The sequence below is a fragment of the Phyllostomus discolor genome, chromosome 2, assembly GCF_004126475.2.
Source record: "Phyllostomus discolor isolate MPI-MPIP mPhyDis1 chromosome 2, mPhyDis1.pri.v3, whole genome shotgun sequence".
Classification (NCBI taxonomy): Eukaryota; Metazoa; Chordata; class Mammalia; order Chiroptera; family Phyllostomidae; genus Phyllostomus; species Phyllostomus discolor.
The window spans coordinates 204,766,130-204,791,853 of NC_040904.2; the positions used below are offsets into that span (position 1 = coordinate 204,766,130).

General features: G+C 41.9%; 1 protein-coding gene across 1 annotated transcript in view; it reads left to right on the forward strand.

The window, feature by feature from the left end:
* Window positions 1-273: 273 nt before the first annotated feature.
* Window positions 274-25,724, forward strand: part of POLR3B (RNA polymerase III subunit B) — a 106,760-nt gene continuing 81,309 nt past the window's right edge. The window contains exons 1-9 of the mRNA XM_028532874.2: window positions 274-475; window positions 4,282-4,314; window positions 7,190-7,246; window positions 7,330-7,394; window positions 10,696-10,771; window positions 13,273-13,373; window positions 14,088-14,179; window positions 15,362-15,479; window positions 18,379-18,487. Coding sequence (XP_028388675.1) covers window positions 404-475; window positions 4,282-4,314; window positions 7,190-7,246; window positions 7,330-7,394; window positions 10,696-10,771; window positions 13,273-13,373; window positions 14,088-14,179; window positions 15,362-15,479; window positions 18,379-18,487 — 723 coding nt within the window. The 5' untranslated portion in view covers window positions 274-403. The remainder of the gene's footprint in view (window positions 476-4,281; window positions 4,315-7,189; window positions 7,247-7,329; window positions 7,395-10,695; window positions 10,772-13,272; window positions 13,374-14,087; window positions 14,180-15,361; window positions 15,480-18,378; window positions 18,488-25,724) is intronic.

Below are 25,724 nucleotides of genomic sequence, written 5' to 3' on the forward strand. Positions count from 1 at the left end.
TGAATTGCATGAGTTCTCTGTCTTGGTGGCTCAAGTTGTGCAAATTATCCGTTTACCTCTTCCTCTGAGTTATTTTAAGAATTACAACCAATATGCTCTATTGGACTCAAATACCGGATAACTGGCAATGAACCTGTCGTGTAGGCTTTAGGATAACCGGGGCGAGACCTCCGAGCGACCCCAGGGGGCGCAGTTTCCCAGCTTCGCCTCCGCCACATCCGGGTTCCACCGCAGGTTCAGGCTGGGAGCATGCGGAACCTTTCTGTCCCGCCTTCAATCATCCTGTGCGGCGGGGACCGTTTGGGCCACGCGCACCGCTCTCTACGGATGCTGCAGTTGGCTTGAGGTGGCGCACGCCGGTGTGCGGGGCTTCTGTTTACTACTATCCTTCCTCGTGAGCAGCATGGACGTGCTTGCAGAGGAATTCGGGAACCTGACCCCAGAGCAGCTGGCTGCGCCGATCCCGACTGTAGAGGTGAAGGCCGGCACTCGGGGAACGGAAGGGGCTGGGACGCGTCCCCAGGAGGCGGTACCCTGAGAGCTCTCGCCGCGGAGCGGGGCGGGCCGTGGCTTCTGCGCATGCTCAGAACCTCACTCCGGTTCTTACTTGCACGAGGTTGGGGTCATCTTTTCCCGACCTAGCCCACGCGAGCCCGTGGGAGGCGGCTTCTCTGTCGGCCGCCGCCGGGGCCGAGCTTTCGGGTTGGACCCTATGCAGCCTTCATCAGGGCGGGCAAGATGGGTCCTCGCTCCCACGTTTGCGGGACACATTCCATCTTCCTAGGCTTGTAGAGGACTCTGAGGCCCAGAGAGCTTAGGCTCCCTTTAGTGAGGTTCCACAGCTGGCTGTGGCGATAAAACACATCATCTCAATGTCAGGGTAGTAATCTTCCCTTTTAACCCGGAATTCAAGTTTGGACTGCAGGAGTATTTGAAACCCCTGAAAATTTGCTCAGAATTTTCCCTAGGTGTTTCCAGAGAAGTAGCACCTTAGCTTTCGACAGACCAGAGAAGTTAAGGGTAACTGTCCTACAGTGAGCAGTTGCCTGATGAAGTTCAGCTATTGACATAATTTTATTTCCTAGAAAGGCACGTGTTGTTATTGTAAGCTCTTTGGGCCTCTGATTCTTCATTGGCGTGGAATGGGGATCTGGAGAAATGAGGCTTAGAAAGACAGGGGAGCGATTTCAGGGAGAGAGAACCGGACGCTTTGAAACCCGGTAGTTTCTGAGTACCTAAAATAAGTGCCAGAGTGAAGAAACGAGGAGAGATGAAGAATGAAGGATAGGCACAGGTTCTGGTTCTGAAAGGTGTTGTTAGCCATCTGAGTGAGCAGTGAGATGCTGTCGAAGGGTTTGAGCAAAGCAGTCTGATCAGTGAACTTTTGGGTCGTAGGGAATTTTTTATAATCATTTGGCTGGTTAATGAGATTGGTTTACTATTAGCCCATCCGATCCAGTGTGTGAGTGCCTGCAGTAAATAACACTGCTGATCATTGTCAGGTAATACTGGATTTTAACTCCTGAAGAATTAATATTAAGAGCCAGCATTTACTGAGTACTTAGGATGTCCCAGGCTCTGTGTAAACCTAACATGCATTATGTTATCTAATTCTCTGAAATAAGTGCTATTTCCACCACATTTTGCCAATGAAGGTTTCTGGGGCCCAGAGAGGTAAAGTAACTAACCCAGTGTCACAGGCTGGTGAGTGGCTGACCTGGCACTTGGAGTCTGGCAGTGGGACTTGAGAGTTTTCATTCTGAACTGCTGCCTGCACTGCTTCCCCAGAGAGCTGAAGGAATAAGCCTAAAGGATTGACATTTCTTGTTTGAATTTGCATAGCTGTGCAGGAACTATCATCACAATTCCAGTCTTCTGACTCAGGAATGACAGTTCTCCCTGGCCCTGTGTATCCAGTCCACTGTCCATCCCATCCTAAGGGTCCTGCATACTAAATGTGCTCCATTCTGAAACTTCATTCCGCTGTTCTCCAAGGCTGACCTGCTGTCATCTTGTACTTCCTGGGCACTGAACTTCTCTCACTCCAATCTGTCTGCCCTGTGGCGAGAGCCATCAGCTTAAACACACAAGTATGAACATACTGCCCTATCGGTTAAATTTCTTCAATCTCTGCCCGTTGCTTTTAGGGTAAAATCTAGTGTTTACTGTGTTTATAAGGCCTTCCTCAGTCTGGCCACTGATGAGTGTTCCAGCGTGTCTCCCCCCCCCCGCTCTCCCTCACTGCCTGCCTCCCCTGAGATATTTCTGCTCTTCTGATATAGTTCATTTTGATCTTTTTCTCATTCTTCTTTGTAGATTTATAGGCAATAAAATGCAGGAGTATCAAGACTTCTGCTGTATTAATTTTGACATTTATGTATTCCCACATAACTACCACTCAGTACAAGATATAGAATGTTTCCATCACCCCAGAAAGTTCCTTTTTCAGTCTGTCTCTACCTCTTATCTTTTGATTCCCCTCCCTTCCTTTTTTTTAAGACTTAATTTTATTTAGAGCTTTTTAGGTTCACAGTGAAATCAAGAGGAAAGTACAGAGATTTCCTGTATACCCCTTGCCCGCACTTCCCTTTTTTCTCTTCTTTTTTTAATCCTCACCTGAGGATATGTTTATTGATTTTAAAAGGAGAGAGCGACATCGATTGGTTGCCTCCCATACGTGCCCCAGATGGGGATCGAACCCACGACCTAGGTATGTGCCCTGCCTGGGAATTGAACCCACAACCTTTTGGTGTATGGGATGATGCTTCAATCAATTGAGTGACCTGGCCAGGGCACCTCCCTTTTTTCTTGAAAAATGTTTTTCCTTTATCCGGATTGTCTGCCCCCTTCCATGGCCTCCTTCCTTCTTCTTAGTGCCCTTTGCTAGATCTGCCTTTTGCTCCTCATCTCTAAATATTGGAATATTCTTGGTGTTCTTTGTGGAACCCTTCTCTGTTTGCATTCCTTAGGCAGTCTCATCCGTTACATGTCTGTAATTCCCATCCATTTGCTGACTTCTTCCTAATTTGTATCTCCAGGCCAACTCTCTTCCCAGGTTCCAGACTCATCTTTGTTGTCTATTTGACATCTCCACTTGAATGTCTAGAGGATATCTCAAACGTAGCATGCCCCTAAGCAAACTCCTGGTAACCCCATCACACTTTAAAGCAGCTGCTCTGACAACGTCCCCGCCTCCTTATCTCCATACAGGACGACTCTAAGTTATCAATCTTGACTCCTCTTTCTCTCAGAGTCTCTATCTAATCTACTATAAAGTCCTGTTGGCTTGAACTTCACATTGTCTCCTAGCTAGCAATGTTTCACTACCTGTACTGTTTCCAGCCTGGAGTACTGCAATAAATTCCTAAATGACCTCCCTGCTTCTAACCTTGTCTATTCTCAACCCAGCAGTTCAGCCTATTATTTTAAGTGATCCAGTTAAAATGAGTCACAGGTTCATGTCACTCCTCTGTTCACAACCTTCCAGTGCTGCTCACGTCAGAGTGGAAGTCAAAGGTTTTACAGTTGCTGCAATGATGCTTAGGCGCTTATTCAGAAACAGTGTATTCTTTAGACTCAGTTCTGCCCATTTGTCAGATTTCTGTTAGCAGATTACATGGCATCCATGAAGAGTCTTACCGTGGTAGGCTACTTTCAGCCTCTGCAAAATATAAATAGGAAGCCTAAGAAGACAAGAAGTGTGGCAGTTGACAGCTCTTTAATGTAGAAGGTGAACGCTGTGGGTGCCACCCTCCTGCCACCCTGAGATGAACTCTGATCACACACTTCGTTGACGGAAAATGGGAGAGAGGAAGAACCCGAGAGACCTGGCTTCCCCACCGGACTCTCAAACTCACTTTCCTTTCTCAAGCTGAAAATCCACTTGCTCATGTAGTGTCATGAGGATAAAATAAAATGCTTGGAATCTTGGCTCATCAAGAAGAGATTAAATTATATTGTATTTGAGAAATCTGGTTCGTGTGTGTGTGTGTACATGTGAGTGTATTTGTATGCACATACGTGCATGCACACACCTGTGTGATTTCCATAAAAGTGTCACCATGTAAAAATTGTTCTTTTAGTTTTGATTTACTTTCTTTCACTCATTGTGATAAAGTGAGTCATTTTTGGCACTAAAATAACTTCTATAAATAACTTCTCATAAAATAACTTCTTATAAGTTATAAATAACTTAATAAGTTATAAATAAGTAAGCTAAAATAACTTCTTATAAAAATATTGTGGTTCTAGCACATGTCCTAATACTGTTTTTATTCACAGGAAAAATGGAGGCTGCTTCCAGCATTTTTAAAGGTAATGAACATTTAGTAATAATTAGTTATTTTTCTGATAAAAGTCAAAAAATCAGCCTTCTTTTTTAGATTACATTTTTATCACCAACATGTTTTGACTATGTGCGACTGTATACATTGCTAGGTTTGGGAAATACAGGGAATTACAAGGCAGTGAATCCCTGCCTTTAAGGTGCAAGATAGGGGAATGGTAATCTAACTTTAGAGATAGGAAGTAGTGTACATGGTAGCACGGCAGATGAATGATACAAACCAAAGTGCTGCTGGCACAAGAGTGATGCCGCAGGTGGTCAGAGAGGGTCTCCCGAAGAAGATGAGACATAAACTGCATCTTAAGAGGAAAGGATTTAACTTGGCTGGAAGGCAGGATGCAGCGAGTGTGGCTTTATAAAGGTGCCCAAGAGAAACCTTCACGGAGTCTATAGGAAACAGCGGTCCATCTCTTGTTGGAACAGATGAGTGCCTGGTCAGAGGAACTGCTGGATATAGGTCAGTGAAGGGCTTCAGTTCACTTTTAAAGAGCTTACGCTAAGAAGCAGGGCTTCCACAGTGAGACACCACTTGGCACCCACTCGGATACGGTAGTCAAAGAGAAAGATACTAAGTGTTGCTGTGGGTGTGGAGATTGGAACCCTCAGGCTCTGCTGGTGGGAACGTGAATTTTGCAGCCACTTTGGGCGATAGCCTGGCAGTTACTCAAATGCTTAAACATAGGGTTACCATACGACCCAGCAATCCTACTTGTGGGTATTTATGCCAGAGAAGTGAAAACATATATCCATGCAAAGAGTTGTGCGCAGGTGTTCACAGTGGCATTATTTACCACAGCCTCCAAGTGGAGATAACCTGAATGAGTGTCGACCGAGGGGTGGACAAATAGAATGTGGCGTAGTCATACAATGGAATATTAGTTGGCAATAAAAGTGAATCAAGTGCTGGTGCATACTACAACATGGGTGAATTGTGAAAGCATTGTGTTAAGTGAAAGAGTGGAGACTTGAAAAATGAGGAGAGGTTTGTCCTACTTAGTTCTGTGTTATAGGCAGCGGGGAGAGTGCTGGGAGATGACGCTGGGGAAGCTGCTGTCAGCGCTGCAGACTTCTGATCAGATTTGAAAGCCGTTTAAAAATTTTTGGCTGTTTTTCTAACAGCAAAGGGAAGCTGTTTAAGAATCTTTAAGTAGAGGTGTGGCTAGAATGAAATAAAGTAGTATGAAGGTCAAGGAAAAAAATTTATTAGAGTACATTTTTTAAAAATGAACTATACATAAGCAAGGAGAGAAGGGATGGTATTTATGATTCAAAAGCGAGGAGGCAGTAGATGGCACCGAGTTCATTACTGCCACATTAACAGAGGCCTAAGACAATGGTTAGTTCAGTCGGTCAGTCTTTCGTTCACGCGCTTCAAGTTAGAATTCCCCTTCACTCAGATCACCTTGAAATGCATTTGTCTAGGAACAAAAGTATAAAGATTTTAATGCACATCTGAGGGCTGCCCGCGCTGGTCAGTGCAGGCCCGCTGATCACGACTCAGAACGCTAGGCTGGGAAGACGGCAGTGAAGAGGGACGGATGTGAATCCCTGAGTGTGCTTAGTTTCGCACAAGCACCAAATGCGGTGCACTTGACTTAATAGTGTTTTTTGTGTGTGTGAAGGTTAACATTACCTTTCGAGTGTGGGCCAGTAATGTGGCCTTCTTTCTTTAAGAGCAGTGGTGTGATAACCAGAGTGAGAGAGGCAGTAGCCTCCGTACACTGGTCAGACTGTCGAGAATGCCAGTGAGTTCAGGGTGCCCATGTGAAGGGGCAGCATTGGCAAATCGGACCACGTTCAGGAGCAGGCCGAAGGCTGCTGGGTGGTCCAGAAGAGAAATAGTCGAAAGGCCTGTTTAGTCCAAGTGGAAACGTGAAAGAGAGATGTGATAACTAAATGGGGTGTCCTAGAACAGGCATTTCTCTGGAAGAGGCTTAATCGGGTCCAAAGGGTGGAAACTTGAGAAGGGTGGACCTCAGATCATTATAAGCTTGGATTTTTTCTGCAAAAATCAAGACTGCTTCAAAATGTGCAACAGTTGGTGGTTTTGCACGCCAGTGAGATTCCTGAATAAGGAAGTGTAAGAAAAGTGCTGTGATTGTCTGCCAGGGAAGTTCAAGAAGTGTTGAACTAATTGTGTGTTTGAAGATCGATGTAAAGAAAGCACATACAGTCCTTTTAAATCTTAAGATTTCGGATTGTCTGTGTCCATTACCGCACTGTTTGCATGGCGGTACGCAGCACTGTCTGCGTAGAGTCGTTTCTGACTCCTGAGACGAAAGGTTGGTCACTGCCAGCTGGCGTCTGCTCGTGGGTTCCCGAGTTCCACCCCGCTTTCAATTTCCAGTGCAAGTATTTTCTTCATGGAGACCCTTATTTTTTCCCCCCTCATTCTTTTATAAAGTGATATGAAAGGCCAGTTTGGATGTGTGTAAATCATAAAGTTGCCCAGGTAGGAGAAAGCCAAAAAAGTAAATGGCCATCGTTTGAGGGCTGAAGAAATGATGCTCAGTTGCTATATTTTTTTGTAAATTCAAAGTGTGCAGAGATAATCCTGCCTTATATATTAGCTTATGGAGAATCATCAGGTATATTCAAATATCCATAGCTTGCATTCCCAAAGTCAGGTTGCTTCTCAAGGAGGAGAATTTGAAAATGTTCTAATAAGATGGAGGAGAAATGTAATGAAGACACATAAATATAAAGTTTTACTAAACACAATTCAGGAGTCTTTTCTCACTTGGGTTTTGAGAGAAATTGGCTGACCACCTGTGAGTAGAATCCATTGTGTAATTTGCTAGCCCACTTTTGTTGCTGATCTCCTGTTTCCCCTTTTCCACATAGGTCAAAGGCCTTGTGAAGCAGCACATAGACTCATTCAACTACTTTATCAATGTCGAGGTGAGCGGCAGACCTTAGAGCTAGACGTAGCCAAGAATTAATTGGGGCTAGAGTCTTCCCTAATGCTGCTCCTTCCCTCGCAGATCAAGAAGATCATGAAGGCCAACGAAAAGGTTACAAGTGATGCGGACCCCATGTGGTACTTAAAGTAAGGAACCAGTTCCTCTTAACTGCTCTTTTGATTATGTCTGACATTTTAAAAAGTGAATGTAGTTGTTGTCAAAATTCTTTTTAATCTATTTAATAAGTTAACTATCAAGTGCTCAATTTTTAATTGGTAAACTAATTATAACACATAGCACTATGATTAAGTTACTAGAAGTATTAGTTTAAAATTTTTTAAATAATTTTAGACTTAGAGAAAAATTACCAAAATAGCACAGTGTTCCTATTTTATCCTTCACCCAGCTTCTGCTAATACTAACATCTTACATTGCCATAGCACAATTAACAAAACCTGGAAATTAGCATTGACATAATGCTATCAACAAATCCACAGATCTTATTTAAAGTTTTCCCACCAATGTCCTTTTCCTGGCCCAGGATTCAATTCAGGACCCCACAGTGTGTTTAATTGCCTCGTCTCCTCATTCTCCTGCAGTCTGTGGCGGTTCCTTATGCTTTCTTGGTCTGTCATGGCCCTGACACTTCTCTGGTCAGTTGTTTTGTAGAAGATCCTTCCATTTGGGTTCATATGATGTTTATTTGTGATTAGATTGGCTTACGCATTTTTGGCCAGAATACCATAGCAGTTGCATTCTGTTCCGTTCTTACTGCATCATTTCAGGGGATACAGACGTCACTGTGTTTCATTACTGGTGATTTTAACTCTGTTCACTTGATTAAGGTGATGTCTCCTAGGTTTCTCCCCTGTAAAGTTACTAGTTTTCCTTTTGTCATTAATAAGTGTCTTATTGGGAGACCTTTTGAGACTATTCATCATATCTTATCCACTAATTTTAGATACGTTGGTGGTTTTTACCTATAATAGTTAATAGTACCTATAATGGTTATTATACTCCCATCATTTCTCCTATGAGACTTCTGGAATTTACTATACGGAAGAGTACTTCCTTCCCCTCATTCATTTATCTGTAATTTTATTTATATCAATATGAACTCAGGGTATCCATTTTACTCTATGGGTCATAATCCAGCACTATCATTATTTTATTTTTTTAAGATTTTATGTATTTATTTTTAGAGAGAGGGGGAGGGAGGGAAAAGGAGAGGGAGAAAAACATCAATGTGCAAGAGAAACATTGATTGGCTGCCTGACATGCCCCCAACCAGGGACCTGGCCCACAACCCAGGCAAGTGCCCTGAATGGGAATCGACCTGCACCTTTCCATGTACAGTACGAAGCCCAGCCCACTGAGCCACACCAGTCAGGGCAGTGCTGTTATCACCTTATTGCTCAAATTGTCTCCGCTTTGGCCATGAGTCTTCAAGGAGTCTTCAAGTTGGCTCCTGTGTCCTTTCAACACGCCCCTGTTAATTTTTGAGTACCATGAGATGTGGTTCATCTGCCAGTTTCCCTGCCCCAGCCTAGAGTCAACCGTTTCTACAAGGAGCTCTGTTTCCTTTTACTGGAGAATAGTATTTAGAAACCTAGATGTGGATATTAGAGCCTCAGCCGGCAGAGCCAGGAAATATGTGTATGTATCTTACTGCATACACACACACACACACACACACACACGCATCTGTGTTTCTGTCTCCCGTCCATTTTTATGTGTATTAGAAACCATGCATACTGGTAACCTCCAATTCCAATCCAGCTCTGTGAGGCACATTCTAACTTTCTTTCCTTTCGTATTTGTAAGCTCTGTGCCTGACAGTGAGAAATCTGACTCTCATGTTTACACAGTATGTCTATTTATGTTTTCAGTCCTGGAATATACATGAGATTGTTTCAGAATTGTTAAACATGCTTCTGTAAGAGTAAAATTGACTAATTAGATTACAGTATTTACCTACTCCTTTTTTTTCTCATTATAGTGTCCAATCAAAATACTGTTTTCCAAAGTTATTTAGATTAGTTTTCTTTTCCACTTTTTCAGTGCAGTTATGTTACTCATTTGTAGTGCAGTAAGTTTTATATTCCATTTGAGTCAGCTCCCCCACCTGCCATCCTGGTTGATTTTAATTATGTATTTATTTTTAGAGTGTGTGAAACATTGTTATAGTTGTAAAAGTCAGGCCTTACAGAAAAAAGTATATTCAGGATACTGTCACTCCTCCCCTAATTCTTTCCATGCATTTTCTGTAGGTGATGAATCTCATTAGTGTCTGCTTTCTCCCTCTTGTATTTCTTTTGCGCAAACGAGGTCTTTCCAGAAAAAGTCCAGCCATTGTCAATATAACAAGTGAGGTTTGCACAATAGCAATGTAACCTGGCAGCCAAGGAGAGTGGACTGGAATGCACATGTGTGAACAATGACGACTTCACTGTACTAGTCAGTGGGGGTGGTAGACGCTGTTGATTAAGCATGTGTACTGTGTGGCCGTTGCATTCAAAATGACTACGTGAGTAGAGCAATGAATTTGTATCGAATTCATTTGTTCTAGCTAATGCAAATTCATCAAATGAATTTGTATCAAATTTGTATTTGTATTCAAAATTTGATGAATTTGCATTAGCTGGAACATTCTTCCACAGAAACTGATATTTGAAAGACTCAGAAGGCTTTCCGGGACCATGCAATGAGTGATTGGTAGCTTCATCATGACAATATGCCCACTCAGTTTTTGGATGAAACATCAAATCATTAGGGTGACTCAGCCCCTTACAGCCCAGGTTTGGTGCTCTACAACTTCTGGCTTTTCCCAAAACTAAAATCACCTTTGAAAGGGAAGAGATTTCAGACTGTCAGTGAGATTCAGGAAAGTATGACAGGACAGCTGATGGTGATCCCAACAAAGGACTTTTGCAGAGTGTTTTGAACAGTGGGAGAGACTCTGGGAGAACTGTGTGAGGTCTCAAGGTACCAACTTTGAAGGGGTACTTGAAGCATCATTGTCCTACGCACAGTGTTTCTTGCATCTTGCATCTTCAGTAAATTTCCCTTCCGTGGTACATGGCTGGATACTTTCTAGACAGACCTTGTATTTTTTTTCCTCTTACATGAATCATAATATACTGTAGACACTCTTTTGCGCTTTGCTTTTTTCATTAAGTGTTTTTAGGGAGCTATGTTTCTAGTAGTTTTGTAAAGAGAGTTACACTATTCTTTAAAAAGATACTCTGATGGTATTTTCCCTCCTTTGTGAAGCTATAGGTACTATCACTTTAAGAATTTCTGCATTTATAATGTTTAATTTGTTTGTCATCCTCAGGAAGATAAGCATTTGTCAAAGCATAACCTTGTGTTTAGGAGGAAACTGTCGTGTTTGCTTACACATTCTTTGGAGAAGTGTCATTGGTAATGGAACGATTTCCTTTTCAGATACCTCAATATTTACGTCGGGCTTCCTGATGTTGAAGAAAGCTTCAATGTGACTAGACCAGTGTCTCCTCATGAGGTGATTTTTAATCTCACTTTTTAATTGAGTTTGTTTGCTTTAACCCAAAGGGTCTGTGCCCTTAATTTATACTCTTAAAAGCTGATTTAAAAACAGGTATAGAAACCTCTTATGAGACATAACCAAAATAAACAACACTTGTATAATACTGTACTCTATTAGGAAATAATTCTGTACTAGTTTGTCATTTAATTTTATTAACTTGCACTGTATATACCTGTGTCCTATTTATGTTGTTGCTGAGCCTTTTCGTGGTGTGTCCGCATCCCCTCGCCAGCCACTCGTGCCTAGCGTGGTGCTGTTTGTTGCAGAGGCTGTTAGCGCATTTTCTGAGGGTCGGCAGGCATTGCGTTAGGGAGAGGAGGCCGAGGACTAGAATTCTGCTCACACTCTCATGGAAGAGATGGGTAAGAAGGAATTTCAGTACCAGAAGGCAACAGAGGTGCCGGCAGAGGGTTATAGAACAGGCCTGTTGATTGGCTTTTAACAGATACTAGACTTCTCTTCAAATTCTTTCATTTAGTGTGCAGAATTGGGAATTGATTCGGTGAATGAAATGACTCGTAGGTTTGTCTGGTTTGTATTAATGTAGAGCTAAAATTGTGATTATGGAACGTAGCACAGGAATCTCTGATGAAACAACAGTTCAGGTTTTAGGTTGTATGGTGGTTGCCTAAGTAAGGCTAAACAGGAAGTATGAGCAAGTAACCAGATAAATGGTGGTACTGCAGAATCACCAAGTATCGATGGAACGTTTATTTTGTGTCTCGACATTGAGAGGTACAAAAGAAGTGAGAGACATATCCTTCCTCAAGGAGTCCATAGTCTTGTGGGGAGATTGACACAACCAAACACGCGACACGGGGACCCCGGGGGGGCACACTCGGGTGTCTGGAAGGACCGTGTAGGGAAGGTAAACATGTGAAGTTGTTCTGTGTAAGGAGTGGTGAGGAGTGCGGGATACGTGTGCCCCCGTGTGGCCCTCCCCACTCCCTGTTCCCTTTTGCTAGGCCTTCCCAAGGTTTTGAGAACTAGGCAGCCACTTAGCAGTTTGCAAGTCATCTAAACTACTTCACTGAGTTTGGAGAAACGAGAAGACAAAGTAGTTTGAAGTAGTTCAGGAAGGCTGATGCTACAATTGTCATTAGAATTATTCTTTCCGATGTTGAAAAACATAGGTATTAGAGCAATGGGGGGTTGTGTGCAAAGATTTACTGGGGAGAGTTTGACTCTTGGAGAGATGGGGAGAGTGGGAGAGCAGAGGGGTAGGCCGTCAGGGGACCCACAGCAGGACTCCCAGGGTGCGGGTACCGCTGATCCCACCAGCACAGCCTGCCGCCGTGATGAGAGGGAGGAGGATGGATGGGTTCGTGGAGCTACGTGGGGAGCTTACAGAGGGGTCCCAAGTTTTACCCCATCTGTCGAATTTCATTTCTATTTGAAGGGATAAGTTTGTTAAAACCCACAAATGCTTGCCTACCATGGGCATTACATTAGTCTTATTAATAAAAACGAAATAATTGTATAGAGTACTCTGAATCAGGCACCATTTTAAAATATGTATTTATACTCCTGGGATTAAAATGATTCTTATTCCCGTTTGCATGGGAGGAAACTGACATGAAGAAGGTTATGGCAAGCGTAAGCGGTAGAACCAGGGTAGAGCACAGGCAGTGCAGTCCGTGCCCTGCACCGCCACGCCATGCCCCGCCGCCTCCGGTCCGGCCCAAGGGAGGAGGCCCGATCTAATCAAACATGATATAAACAGTTTCTACCGGTCAGCTATAGGAACATCTAATATTCTTACATCTGTTTTAAAGGCTAGAAAAAAGTTTAATTATTTGGTTTAGTAGAAGTCAGAGAGGTGATTCAGCAGCAGAAATTGTAAGGTGGGTGATCAGAGAAACTCGCTGTGAGACTACAAGCCACCAGATGACCATCAGTTTAATGGGGAAGTCACCGGATGAGGCTGACGAGGTTTCCTCCGTCTGATCACGGCTCAGGCGAGGACTTTATTTTGCGAGCTACATCAAACTCAAGATTATCAGAGCAGTTGTAACCATCACTTGTTAAGGAATTTTGTGATGTGGTTTTGTTTATTTGGAGAATAAAAGGAAGTATAGAAGTATCATTTAAACTGTCGAGTTTGTGTGTGTGTGTGTGTGTGTGTGTGTGTACTTTACCTGTCATTACACTGGTGAACTGTTTCGAACAGGCCAGCCACAGAGGTGTGGGAGCAGACTGGTGACGGCATCGGATCAGCGGAGGAGAACCAGCACCAGGCTCATTGTTCCGTGTCTGGGCTGGCAGGGGCGGGCGGCTGCGGTGGGGCCTGGATCTGTAGCTGCCATCGATCCCCTGGAGGGGAAAGGAGGCTTGTGAGTCCCAGTGCCCTCAGTGTTCAAGGGCAGGCCCAAGTTCTGCTAGAGGAGGAGCTCTTCGGGGCTGCCAGGACCCTTTCCTTCCCTGAGAGGAGCAGTGACCATCTGAATCTATTTCAGTGCCGCCTGCGGGACATGACGTACTCTGCCCCCATCACGGTGGACATTGAATACACCCGAGGCAGCCAGAGGATCATCCGCAATGCTTTGCCCATTGGCAGGTGAGAGCTGGTGTTGGTGGTAGAGCCGCCCTACCTGCGTTTCAGCCCCGTGAGGTGGCCTCGAGCGACTGAAGTTCTCCTTGCCCCATTTCCTCATGGGGGGGATGTGGGAAGTGGCGCCTAGTTCATGGGCTGTTTCCCGGGTCCCATGGGTCAGTAGGTACGAAGCACTCAGAAACCCCTGCAGTGCGGGCCTGTGCGTGGTGACTACCCTCTGACTCTACTCTTCCCTGACTTGCACATTGTCCCTCTCTTTTTCTTTTGGAAATACATTTTCAGTGATTTCTTCAGATCTCTTTCCCATTCAGCAATTCTGTCCTCAGCAGTGTCGAATCTGTGATTTAGGCAGTTCATAGATATTTAAATTAATGCTTACATTTTTACATTTTTTTCATTTCTAGAAGTTTAGCTTAGTTCTCTCTCAAAACCCCCTAATTTTGACAGTCTGTTTCTCACACTTGGATTCACTGTGCCATCTCTGCATACCTAATAAGAGGCGCTTCGTTTTCCAGGAGTGAAGAGCTGCTGCCATTCCCGACTTGCACGAAAGCCTGTCTGCAGTTTTCTGTAACTGTCATTCCTCTTCCTTTCACAGTGTGTCGGAGAGGAGTGTAGACCTCTTAGAGCTGAGCACGGTGCACAGTTCGCATTCTTTTCACCTGTGTGCCGGTGACGGTCTTTACATGCTGCTTCCTTTTGTTTTCTCTCAAACAGAATGCCCATAATGCTTCGCAGTTCAAACTGTGTTCTCACAGGGAAGACACCAGCAGAATTTGCCAAGCTGAATGAATGTCCTTTAGATCCAGGTATGTGTGACCCCTTGCGTTAGTCCCCCGCCTTGTGTTTGTTTTTCTGGTGCTGTGTTCTTAGCATTTTTCCTTAAAACAATACCAGGCTTCCTGCTTTATAATGAACCTCGATAAAACGTTTTCATGAAACATCCAGAAATATGGTTCCATCTTTATTCTGTTAGTCCATATTTCTAAGAGCTACACTGTTTCCTCTTCTATTTCAAGTTGTAAACTTTAATACCCCAAGTTCTGATTGATTACTATGGTTTGTCAATCTTTCCTTTGTCTCTTTGCTCACTGGTAATGCTCTGTCGGTGTACTTAAAAATTCAAAACTAATCTCACAAGTTACTTGTGTAGCTATTCTGAAAATACTTGAACATCTCATTTCAGGCTTTTTTAAATGCAGTAACAGGGCAAAAAATAAGTCTCCTGATTAAGTTTTTTAAAATTACTCTTTTTACCTGTTTTTAGTCAGTTTATTTTAAAAGTTTGAAGCTTAGCACTTAACAGAAAATTTCTTTTAATTCCGTTACTCACATTTCACATCGACTTAATTTATAGTTGCTTTAATCTACTTTCTTTGAAGTCGAGTTGATGTAGAGCCCCAGAAGGTTTCGGAGGGAGGCTAACAAGGACGTGACTTTCAGACTACAACAAAATGATGCATAAGTCGAGTATATTGCCCTGGTTTTACTTACATTCCGGAGGTAAAATGAAGTCTCACTTTATCCCCTTCTGAATTTTGTGCAAAAATATATATGATAAATGTTTTGTGAGTTTTATTGAGTGTAGAATATCACCGAAACCTAGTCTACCATTATCACTGATTTGTTACAAAACTTAGAGCAAATTTTAGTTTATATTCAAGATTATCAGTTATTTTTCTGCTTAAAAAATCTGAAGACTAATTTATTTAGCACAATTATTTTCATTCACCTCTTACATGTGTCAGGTGCTGGGATACATAGACTTCTAAGATACATTTCCTGTCCAGAAGCTTATTATCTTGTGCTTCTCTTGCATAAAATCGTGTGGTGACACTGTCATTAACTCATGAAACAGCATCAGTAAACCTCTTCGAATGAAGTGGCGGTCAGTGCTGCGAAGCAGCGGAAGAGTGATCCCTATCAGGAGGCTACTGAACCGCACTGTTTGAAGAATAGGCGGTGAAGCTCCTCTTGTTTCCTCTGGGCAGGTGGCTACTTCATTGTCAAAGGAGTGGAAAAAGTTATTCTCATCCAAGAGCAGCTGTCGAAGAACAGGATCATCGTGGAGGCCGACCGAAAGGGGGCGGTCGGTGCTTCAGTGACCAGGTATGGGGAGCAGAGGTGGCGTTCCTAAGAAATGTTGATAGTTCCGTTAGTATCAGATAGCTGTCTTTTGATACGGAGGTACCCAGTTATTTTTCGCTGGTAACAGCAGTGCAATATTTAAACTGTCTGTATTCAGTTTGTTGTGAAAGACTGTAAGCATAAAGTATTGATTGACCCCACTTCTGGGATTGTGTCCAAAGAAACCTGAAACACCCATTCGAAAGAATATACGCACCCCTAGGTTCACAGCAGCATTATTTACAATGGCCAAGATTTGGAAACAGCCCAAGTGTTGATCAATAGGCGAGTGGATAAAAAAAAACCGATTGTACATTTACACAATGGAATACTACTCAGCTGTAAAAAAAAAAAAAAAAAAAAGGAAGGACCTTTTACCTTTTGCAACAGCATGGATGGACCTAGAGACTATTATGCTAAGTGAAATAAGGCAGCTGGTGAAAGACAAATACCATATGATCTCACTTATATGTGGAATCTAATGAACAAAATAAACTGAGGAACAAAATAGAAACAGAAGCATGGATACATGAGACAGCTGTCAGAGGGGAGGGGAGAGGGGAGGTTGAGTGAAGGAAGGCGAAGGGGTTAACACAGACCATAGACGCACAGCCCCAGTGTGGACACAGACAACTGTGTGGGGATGGCCAGAGGGAAGGGGGCAAGGGCGGGGAGGCAGGGAGGCAGAGGTGGGGGAAATAGGGACATCTGTAATAGTGTCAACAATAAAAATAAAGTTGAAAAAAGTAGTCATTTAAAATTTTCTGTAATGAATGTGTGAGACATTGTTGGAAAGGCCACTAGTTATCTTAAGTTGAATTTTATGTTAATTTATAGTATTAAAGAAACTTATAGAAAAGAAATATAAAAACACTAAAGTTTTTCATGTTTCTTTTTAGTCTTTGACGATTTTACATGTGTATTCTGACTTCTTATTACCGAATAAGTATATTTAATGAATTATTTCATGGACTTCCCATCATACTGTTTTTTGTAACAGCCACTTTCACAGCATACTCATTTTCCTGTAACAGCATCCCTTACGTTACTCTTCTGACTTCTTTTCTCTGGGTTATTACCATACGTAATTTGAAATTTGGAGATTAATGAATTTTGGGGAAAAATTGTGACACAGTTAAGATGTCAGTATGTAATAGAATTTTTCTTCTAACAACCTGTAATGAACTGCATAATTCAGAGTCTGCATTCTTCTTTCAGATAGAGAGCAAACTAACAATAAATAGCCATTGATTGAGTAGTTACTAGAACCCAGGCAGTATACTAGGTGTTTTACATATATTTTTTGTCAGCTCAGTCCTTCAAGAGAAGTGGTGTTGTCTCTGTTTTAGAGCTGAGTAACGGGCCTTGAGAGCAGGGTTACATCAGTCATCAGAGGTGGCCAGTGTTTGTCCACAGGTCTAATCACTCTACAGCCCAGGTCTTCCCGCTGCATGCAGCTTTCGAGACCATGGCAATCAGCGTTTGAATCCTCAAGGTTCTGGATGAGCAGTTACTTAGCTTCTCTAAGCCTTGGTTTCCTCACATGTGATTAGGAGGCAATACTTCAAAGTAAGTGTTAATATGTAGGACAGTAGAGCTAGTATAAGTAGATTGGGTAACAGTATATAATACAAGGTCTGCCTGGGAAAAGTCTAGTCATTGTTACTGTAAAGAGAACAGTTTGCGCTACATCTATGAAACCCGGCAGCCAAGAAGAGTGGACTGGAGTGTACATGCATGAACAATGATGACTTCACTGTACTAGTCAGCGGGGGCAGTGGGTGTGTTGAGTGAGCGTGTGTACTGTGTGACCATCGCATTCAAAATGACTGAGTGAGTAGAGCAATGAATCTGCATCAAATTTTGCATTAAGCTTGAACATTCCTCCATGGAAACTATTTGGGTGATTCAGAAGGCCACAGCTGTGGGCAACCGGTGGTTAGCAGCTTCATCATGACAATGCGCCCGCTCATGCATCATGTCTCATTCAGAGTTTTTTTGTGAAACATCAAATCACCCAGGTCCCTATAACCCAGATTTGGTGCCCCGTGACTTCTGGCTTTTCCCAAAACTAAAATCACCTTTGAAAGGGAAGAGATTTCCGACCATCACTGAAATTCAAGAAAACATGACAGGGCATCTGATGGCGATTGGGAGAACTGTGTGAGGTTCCAAGGTGCCTACTTTGAAGGGGACTGAGGTGTCATTGTCCTGTATACAGTGTTTCTTGTACCTTCTTCAATAAATCTCTGTTTTTCATATTACATGGCCGGATACCTTCTGGACAGACCTCGTGTGTAGCAAGTGATCAGTACATGTTACTATTATCGTTGAATAAAGCTTTGAAATATTTTTAAATCCACTAGGAACTTTAGTGTGAATAGAGGTATCAATAGAAGGAGAGGCCTTAGTGTTTTCGTTGTTGTTGTTGGATTCACGGTATACCAAGACTGTAGGTATATTTTATTGGATTATTAGTATACTAGTTCATTTCTTCATAGTTCTGTCATTGTGGTACAGGCTCATTTTGAGGTTTTTTTCTCTGAATGTATAAAATTGAGTATGAGTATATGCCCCACACTGAATTCAAGCAGTTCAGGAGCAATCAAAGTGAAGTAGGCCAAAAAGAGTTGATCATTGTCACTCATTCACACACAAAACTTCCACCGTAATCTCGAAGCCAAAGAAACATTTATAGTGTTTTAAAACGGAAGCGACAGGGACAGGAGAGGAGCTGTGCATCTTTAAAAAGCACCTATTAGATAGGACCTTTCTGGTCATTATTGATCATTTGAATCTTATTGATTGACAGACTTTACTACTGCATATGACTAGGTTGAAACTAAGTGGGGATGTTTAACCAACTTGTGTTTCCTTGTAGCTCTACCCATGAGAAGAAAAGCAGAACCAATATGGCTGTGAAACAAGGACGATTTTATTTAAGGCATAATACTTTATCAGAGGATATTCCCATTGTGATTATATTTAAGGTAAGGTTGCAGGTATCTACTGAAAATTATGCAGAATTTCTTCATTTTTAAATTTTTGTTTTTTTCAGTGACAGTTAACATTCAGCCTTCTGTTAACTTCAGCATCGTGGTTAGCATTTATATAACTCACAGAGGGGTCCCCTGATAAGACTAGCAGCACCCAGCTGGCAGCACACCTGCTTATTATAGTATCACTGACTGCATTCCCTGCGCCACTGTGCTGTACATCCCCATGACTGTTTTGTAAACATCAATTTGTACTTCTTAATCCCTTCACCTTTTTCACACAGCCCCTCAGCACCCTCCCATCTGGCAGCCGCCAGTCTGTTCTTGGAATCTAGGAGTCTGTTTCTGTTTTCTTTCTCTGGTTTACTTTCATGTGTAATTAGAAATTTGGAGGGTAAGGAGATGTAAGAATAGAAAAATTTGTGGCATGGATAAGTTGTTAGTCTTATATTTTAAGAAGTTGAAAGCTAATAAGAATAAGGTTCAGATATTTTTAAAAATAGGAACCAATTTTTAATGGATATATTATTTTAAAAAATCCAAAGGTACCCAAGGGTTTATAGTGATGAGTAAGCCCCCTGCCCGTCTGAACCTGACCGCACAGTTCCGCCCAAAGATGGCACACCAGTCTGTGCACGCGCAAGCACATGAGCATAGAGGACGTTTTTGTTGTTTTGTGTCACACGTACATACATTGCGCATTGTTTTGCCCTTAGCATGTTTTTTGTAGCTTACATCTTGGAGGTAGTGTTACATTACTCCATACAGACCTGTGTTCTTTCCAACAAACTTCCTTTATGTAATCACTCCCTCATCAGAGGACACAGCTCTCTCTCGCTATTGTGAAACTGCTGTAATATCATGTCACACACGGGCAAGGATATCTGTGGGCTGAATTTCTAGTAGTGGGATTTTCAATAGGGCAAAGAATGTGGACCAAGTTCATTGTTCTTTTTTATGGAGTTCTGGATTCTGGTGAGTTTCTACATAAACATGACTCTTCATTCTGCAGCTGATTTTTTTTCCAGCTTGTTTATGAATTACTGGCTTAGAACCCAAAAGACAGTCTTATAGAATTAATTTCTAAATGGTATCTTCTCACATAATTGTATAGTGGCTTATTTAATCTGCCCTGAGACTTAAATATTATGCAGATTCTATGAACAGTTAAATTAGAGTATGAGTCATTAAGCAAAACAAAAATAGTTGACCGTATATCATATAGTTGGTCCTCAGTATTCACAGATTCTATCTTTGGCAATTCTCCTAGTTGCTAAAATTTATTTGTCACTGCAAATCAGTGTTTGGGGTGCTTCCACAATTCTTCATGGACATGCACAGGCCCAGAGCCGGGAAAAATTCAAGTCACCAAGCAGGCACGTTCCCAGCTGAGGTCAGACAAGGCAACACTGCCTTCTCATCCAGCTCTTACACTGTTGAAAACTGCCCCTTCGGCAGTCTATTCAGTGCCACGTTTCTTGCAGTTTTGTACCGTTGGTTGGTGGCTTTGCTCTTTAAAAGGACCCCCAAGTATAGTGCCGAAGTGCTGTCTGGAGCTCCTAAGTGCAAGAAGGCTGTGGTGTGCCTTATGGAGGAAATATGTGTCAGACAAGCTTTGTTCAGGTGTGAGTTACAGTGCAGTTGACTGTGACATCAGTGTGAATGAATCACATGAATGTTACATAAGGTATCTTTAGATACAAACACGTGTAAAACAAGGCTCTGTATTAATCGGTTGAAGAAAATGTAATCAGAGGCTCACAGAACCTAGCAGTATTCCCCCTAGAGACAGGGCTTCAGTATTCATTAATTCCGTGTTTCGGGCAGCTTTGTAGAAAACGTGTGCTGTGGATCACGAAGATCAAGTGTATGTGGGTGTTAGATGAATCTCGATAACCAGTCGATGGAGATAAAAAGCTCAGATGACCTGAGGAAATACTGAAGGGATGCTGAGTACTTCAGATCATTTTAGAGGTTGATAATCCTCATTTCTCATTATTTAGTTTCACTTCAGAGTTAGATATTTCTGTCCAACAGTTGATAATGGTAGTGGAAATACTCTGTGGGTCGTGGTGAGAGAAAACAGAAAGAGATCCTCTGCGGTGGAATTAACTAAGTGGGTTAAAAAGGGAAAACATGTGGCTGTGAGCCTTGAGGAGTAAGAAAGGAGCTGAACTGCCCCATTAAAGCTGCAACCAGGTGGCAGAGCATAGGGGTCAGGGGGCAGATGGGGCCTCCTCATGTAAGGGGGCCAGAGAGCTGTTGCTAGGAGTTGTCTGTGAAGGAGAGAGAGAGAGACAGTGAATGAGACACAGAGAGAGAGAGAGGCAGAGAGAAACATAGATGTGAGAGAGAAACATGGACTGCCTACTCCCCATACCAGCCCCGATCGGGGATCGAACCTGCAATCCAGGTATGTGCCCTGACTGGGAATCAAACCTGCAACCCCTGGTGTACGCAACAACGCTCCAACCAACCAAGTCACCCAGTCGGGGCTGCAGACATTTTTTTATATGTAGTAGAGCTCAACATACTTTACAGCTCTCTGTCTTTTTAAAAAAAGATTTTATTTATTTGTTTTTAGAGAGAGGGGAAGGGAGGGAGGAAGAGGGAGAGAAACATCGATGTGAGAAACAGTTGCCTCTTGAACGCAGCCCAGGCATGCACCCTGGCCAGGAATTGAACTGGCAACAATTTGTTTTATGGGACAAAGCCCAACCAACTGAGTCACACCAGCCAGGGTGTTTTTGAGTTCTGTAAACGAGATTGTACCATTATTTTCTTTTTAGGATGATGATGATGATGATGTATTATTATTATTATTATTATCAGGGGGCCAAGGAGAATTCATAAATATACCTTATTACCTTTCTTTGAGTTTTATATATATTTTAAGCGCAGAAGTAATTTTGGCTTTTTTTGTTGGGATTCCACAGTACCCAGTGCAGTGTCTTGTGTACATAATTGTGTTCAGTAAAGGAAATTTTATTTATATAAAATTACATTTCCAGCAGAGGGCAGTATGCTCCCATGTATGAAAGGAATTTTTTGAAAGTTTTTGATGCTTGAAAAGGTGTATAGGACTACCTTTCTTACACTAGAAATTATAAATTAATTATGATGCATGTGATATTATATCACTCACTTGGGAAGCACATCACTAGGCACATGCATGACAATAAAAAATCATTATTAACTACTTTTTTTTAGCTAGATGACAAATGCTTGATAAGAAAGTCTCTTGTCAAACTTATTTAATATGTATGCCATAAATGTATACATATGTAGCTGACTTAAATCCTTTTTTATCATGGGCTATTAATTATGTACATTTCTATGAGATTTCTGACTTCTTCCTTTCTGATTATAAAACAGTTCTTGCATTGTAAAAATGTAGAAAGCTGCCAAAAAATATAACTTTATGTGTGGATAAAGTTTTCCAACTTTTTTTTCCTTTGCTTCTGTGGTATACACAGCAATTTTACTTTCTTCACTTAACTGCGAATTGTAAATAGTTTCCCATGTCTGTAAATATGAGTGTACACATTAGCTTTAGTAGGTACTATGTGGAAATTGCACATGTGTGATGTATTTAACCAGTTTCCTGTGGCGGGATGGACATTAGGTGTTATTTCTTTCCCGAGGTTTTCACTCTTATGCACGACCCTGGATGGCCTTACACATGCATGTCTGTGCATGTTGCTGATTATTTTGTGCGACTTCATTCCTAGGAGTGGAATTACATCCTTTAAAATAATTCTGGTACATGCTGCCACGTTTTTCTCCTGAAATGTATCCAAGTCTACGTATAATGTGTATTATACATGGTGTCTCATGAGTATATAAGAATTAAATATTTTTAAATTTCAATTCAAACTTTTCACTTTAAATATTCAGTTCAAATTTCTGTCTCTTTTGGGGTTTCTTACTATAGAGATTTTTTAACAATCTGGTGGAAACATGTTTAATAATCACTATTCCAGGGGTGCCCAACCTGCGCGGCCCTTGGGCCACGTGTGGCTCGGGGTAGCTATGAACGTGGCCCAACACAAGATTGTAAATGTACTTAAAAATTATGAGGGCTTTTTTTTGTGATTACATGTCACAATGTATTTACTGTGTGGCCCAACGCAGCTCTTTTTCCAGTGTGGCCCAGGGATGCCAAAAGGTAGGACACCCCTGGCCCATCTGGGAGGTACACAGGGTACCGGATTGCTTAGGATCAGACAGATCTAGGTTGGATTCCAGCTTCTTAACTTGTAAGCTATGTGACCTTGGGCAAGTGTCTCGACCTCTCTGAGCCTTGGATGATTCACCTCTCCAGTGAGAATTTCATCGGAGAGGACAGTGGTGAAGAGCAAATGGGATCATGTGGTGTTTGAAAACCAAGACGGCCTGGAAGGAGGACGCTCTTTCTCTGTCCTTAGTTCTCCTTGCACGTTTCATGTCAGAAGCCCAGGAAAATAAACTGGGATACCGGAAAAGTCAGATCATTTCTCTTCTTCTGTTGTGTGGCCTTAACAGAGACTTTGACAGTCATTAGGACTTGATGGTTGTTGATTGTAACTGACAATTGGCTAAAAGTGACAGAAGCAGCAGGGTTCCCAGAGTCCATGCTGAGTCTGAATATGACGGACAAAGCTTTTAAGACCTAGATCAGCCTTATTTACGTACTTGAATCACTACAAAGGTTCTTCTGCCCATGAATCGTCCCCACTTCACATTTTGCATTCACACATGTTCAGCGGTTGTGCTATGATGGCATCTGCAGTCTGAACGTTTTTGCAGAAAAGAGGATTGAGTTTCAGGGGGATGCTTGGCATTGTTTCCTGGAAGCCAACATACTGTAATTTTTGGTCTTTAAAGAAAAAAAAATTGCCCTGGCCGGGTACCTCAGTTGGTTAGAGCGTCTTCCCGATAATGCCAAGGCTATGGGTTCCATCCCCAGTCAGGGCACCTGCAAGAACCAACCAATGAATGCATAAATAAGTGGAACAGCAAATCGATCTCTCTCTCTCCCTCCTCCTCCTCTCTCTCTGAAATCAATAAGTAAATTTTTTAAAAAAGAAAAAAATCACACAGTTAAAGAGGGTCATCACAGTTCTTTTATTATCTGCCAGGAGTGCTTTCGGTAATAATAAGTTGACTTCTGTCTACTTTCAAGAAAAATTAGAGATTTCTTAATATTAGATGTTTTAAGAAGTTATCCCCTTTCCTTCCTTGACATAATATATTTCAACATATCACCATTATCCTGCATATCATTCTTTTCCGCTCGTTAGTATTTTTCCTTCTGTCTTTTAAAAGTCACGCTTTTGGTCACATTCAGTGGACATTCAAGCAGAAGACCTCATGCCGCTTTCTAAAGAACATGTCTCCTTATTTTCGTTCCTATTGCTGGTGGCCAGACTGGGTGACCTTGGGCTGAGATGTATTTTCTCTGCTGTTTTTTCACAAGGTTATTATATAGCACTCACTTTTGATTTAAATTAGGCGAACTGATTTCAGATATCTAGAGTACAAAGAGCACCATGTAAAGCTAGTTTTCAGATGTCCAAATTATGTCTGTAAAGCAAGATGGTCAGGCATTTTGCTGTAGTTTCCATAGCAATATGTCATTTATTTGTAGCTGTGACTTCTGAAGGCTAAATAGTCATAAAGTCAGTTTGGTCTTTGGAGCTGGAGCTCTTTGGATGATAACCTGGCTGAGTTATCACCCTGTATTTCAGGGTATTTCAGACTCAGGAAGAGTTTATTCCTTTTAGAGGAAAGCTTTGTCACTGATCATTTTTTCTGCACATATGGTGTCATTTACCATGTGCTTGGCATGTCTTTGCTTCATAGCTTAGAAATATTTGGAAGGCCTAAGCAGTCTACTTAGATCCATATTATTCCTTAGATTTAGCATCAGGGCAACTTGAAGTGGCAATCCATATATTAAGTGAGGATGGACTTTTATTACAATATTAATAAAGACCAAACTAGGCAATCAAGTATACATCTTTTTCACATGGAAATTACTGAACCAAAAATCAATTATTAAAATAATCTAGGTAGTCGCTAGTTCAGATGTTTTAGGTATTAATGTGTCTCAAGAAAGGGGGCTGATCCAGGAAGCTACTGCCATTTTGGCTCCAGGATTCTGCTCCTGTCTCAGTGAGACCATCTCCTGCTGTATCATTTTGCATGCTTCATTTGGTGTCTGTCCCCCACGGATCCCTTTTAGTGTCTGGGCTTTCCTCGGAGAAGTGATGTGCATCAGTTACAGAGTTTTACATCTAAAGATTTTAGAGAGAGGTACTTAGATTCCACAGCAAATTAGTTGCCCTAGTACTATTTCTCTTATATTTGGATTTCATGGAAACCCATGTAACATTATTTTGAGAGATTAATGTGTAAAATGTAACTTATATTCTATTTAGGTTTTCACGGGGAGCTATTCCTCTCTGACATTCGTGACTGCACTTGCGGGCTGAGGAGAACGTGTAGGTGGTCCTACATGTAGGCCATCCCCATCAGAGCCGATGCAGCTCAGCGTGCATGATCGAAGGATAAACTAGTTTTTTTATTGGTTTAAAAATTAAGATTGATAAATTTCTGCATATATTTTATACCTATAAAACTTTCAAAAGGAGTGTCCTGTCTGTCAAAGGTAGCCCCCAGTGAATGGGTTATTTACTGGTGCAGCAAAATACATGTAAATCTGTAGGTTTTTTGGTCCATAAAACATCTTGAAAAATTAGCAAGACATTTATTGTGCAACTAAGCTTCCTACAAACCATATTTTAGGAAGGAATTTGATGTGCACATTCCCATGAGACTCAAAAGTCAGTTAAACAGGTGGAAATGAAGACCTATTGGAAACAAATGCACACTGCACAGAGCAGTGAAAGCAGGAGTGTGACAAACAAGGAAAATTGAGAAGCAGGACGTAGGAGATGCAGGAAGGAACAAATAATAATGCATTGTGAGTCTGAACTTGGATATGAGCTCCCCTGGTGCCCGGTGACTAACTCTCATCCTCACTTAGGAATGTTTACATTGTTGAGAACTTTCCTAGAAGCACCCGCCAATTTCTGGGTTGCCACCAGAATGCTTGATGTGCATTTTGCAAAATCACCTTGAATCTGACCAAGACACTAGGTCAAGGAATCTGAATTGCTATTTCTTATGGTTTAAATTTATAAGAAAAATTTCCTTCACTGGCAAAGGATATCACCAGTCAATATTA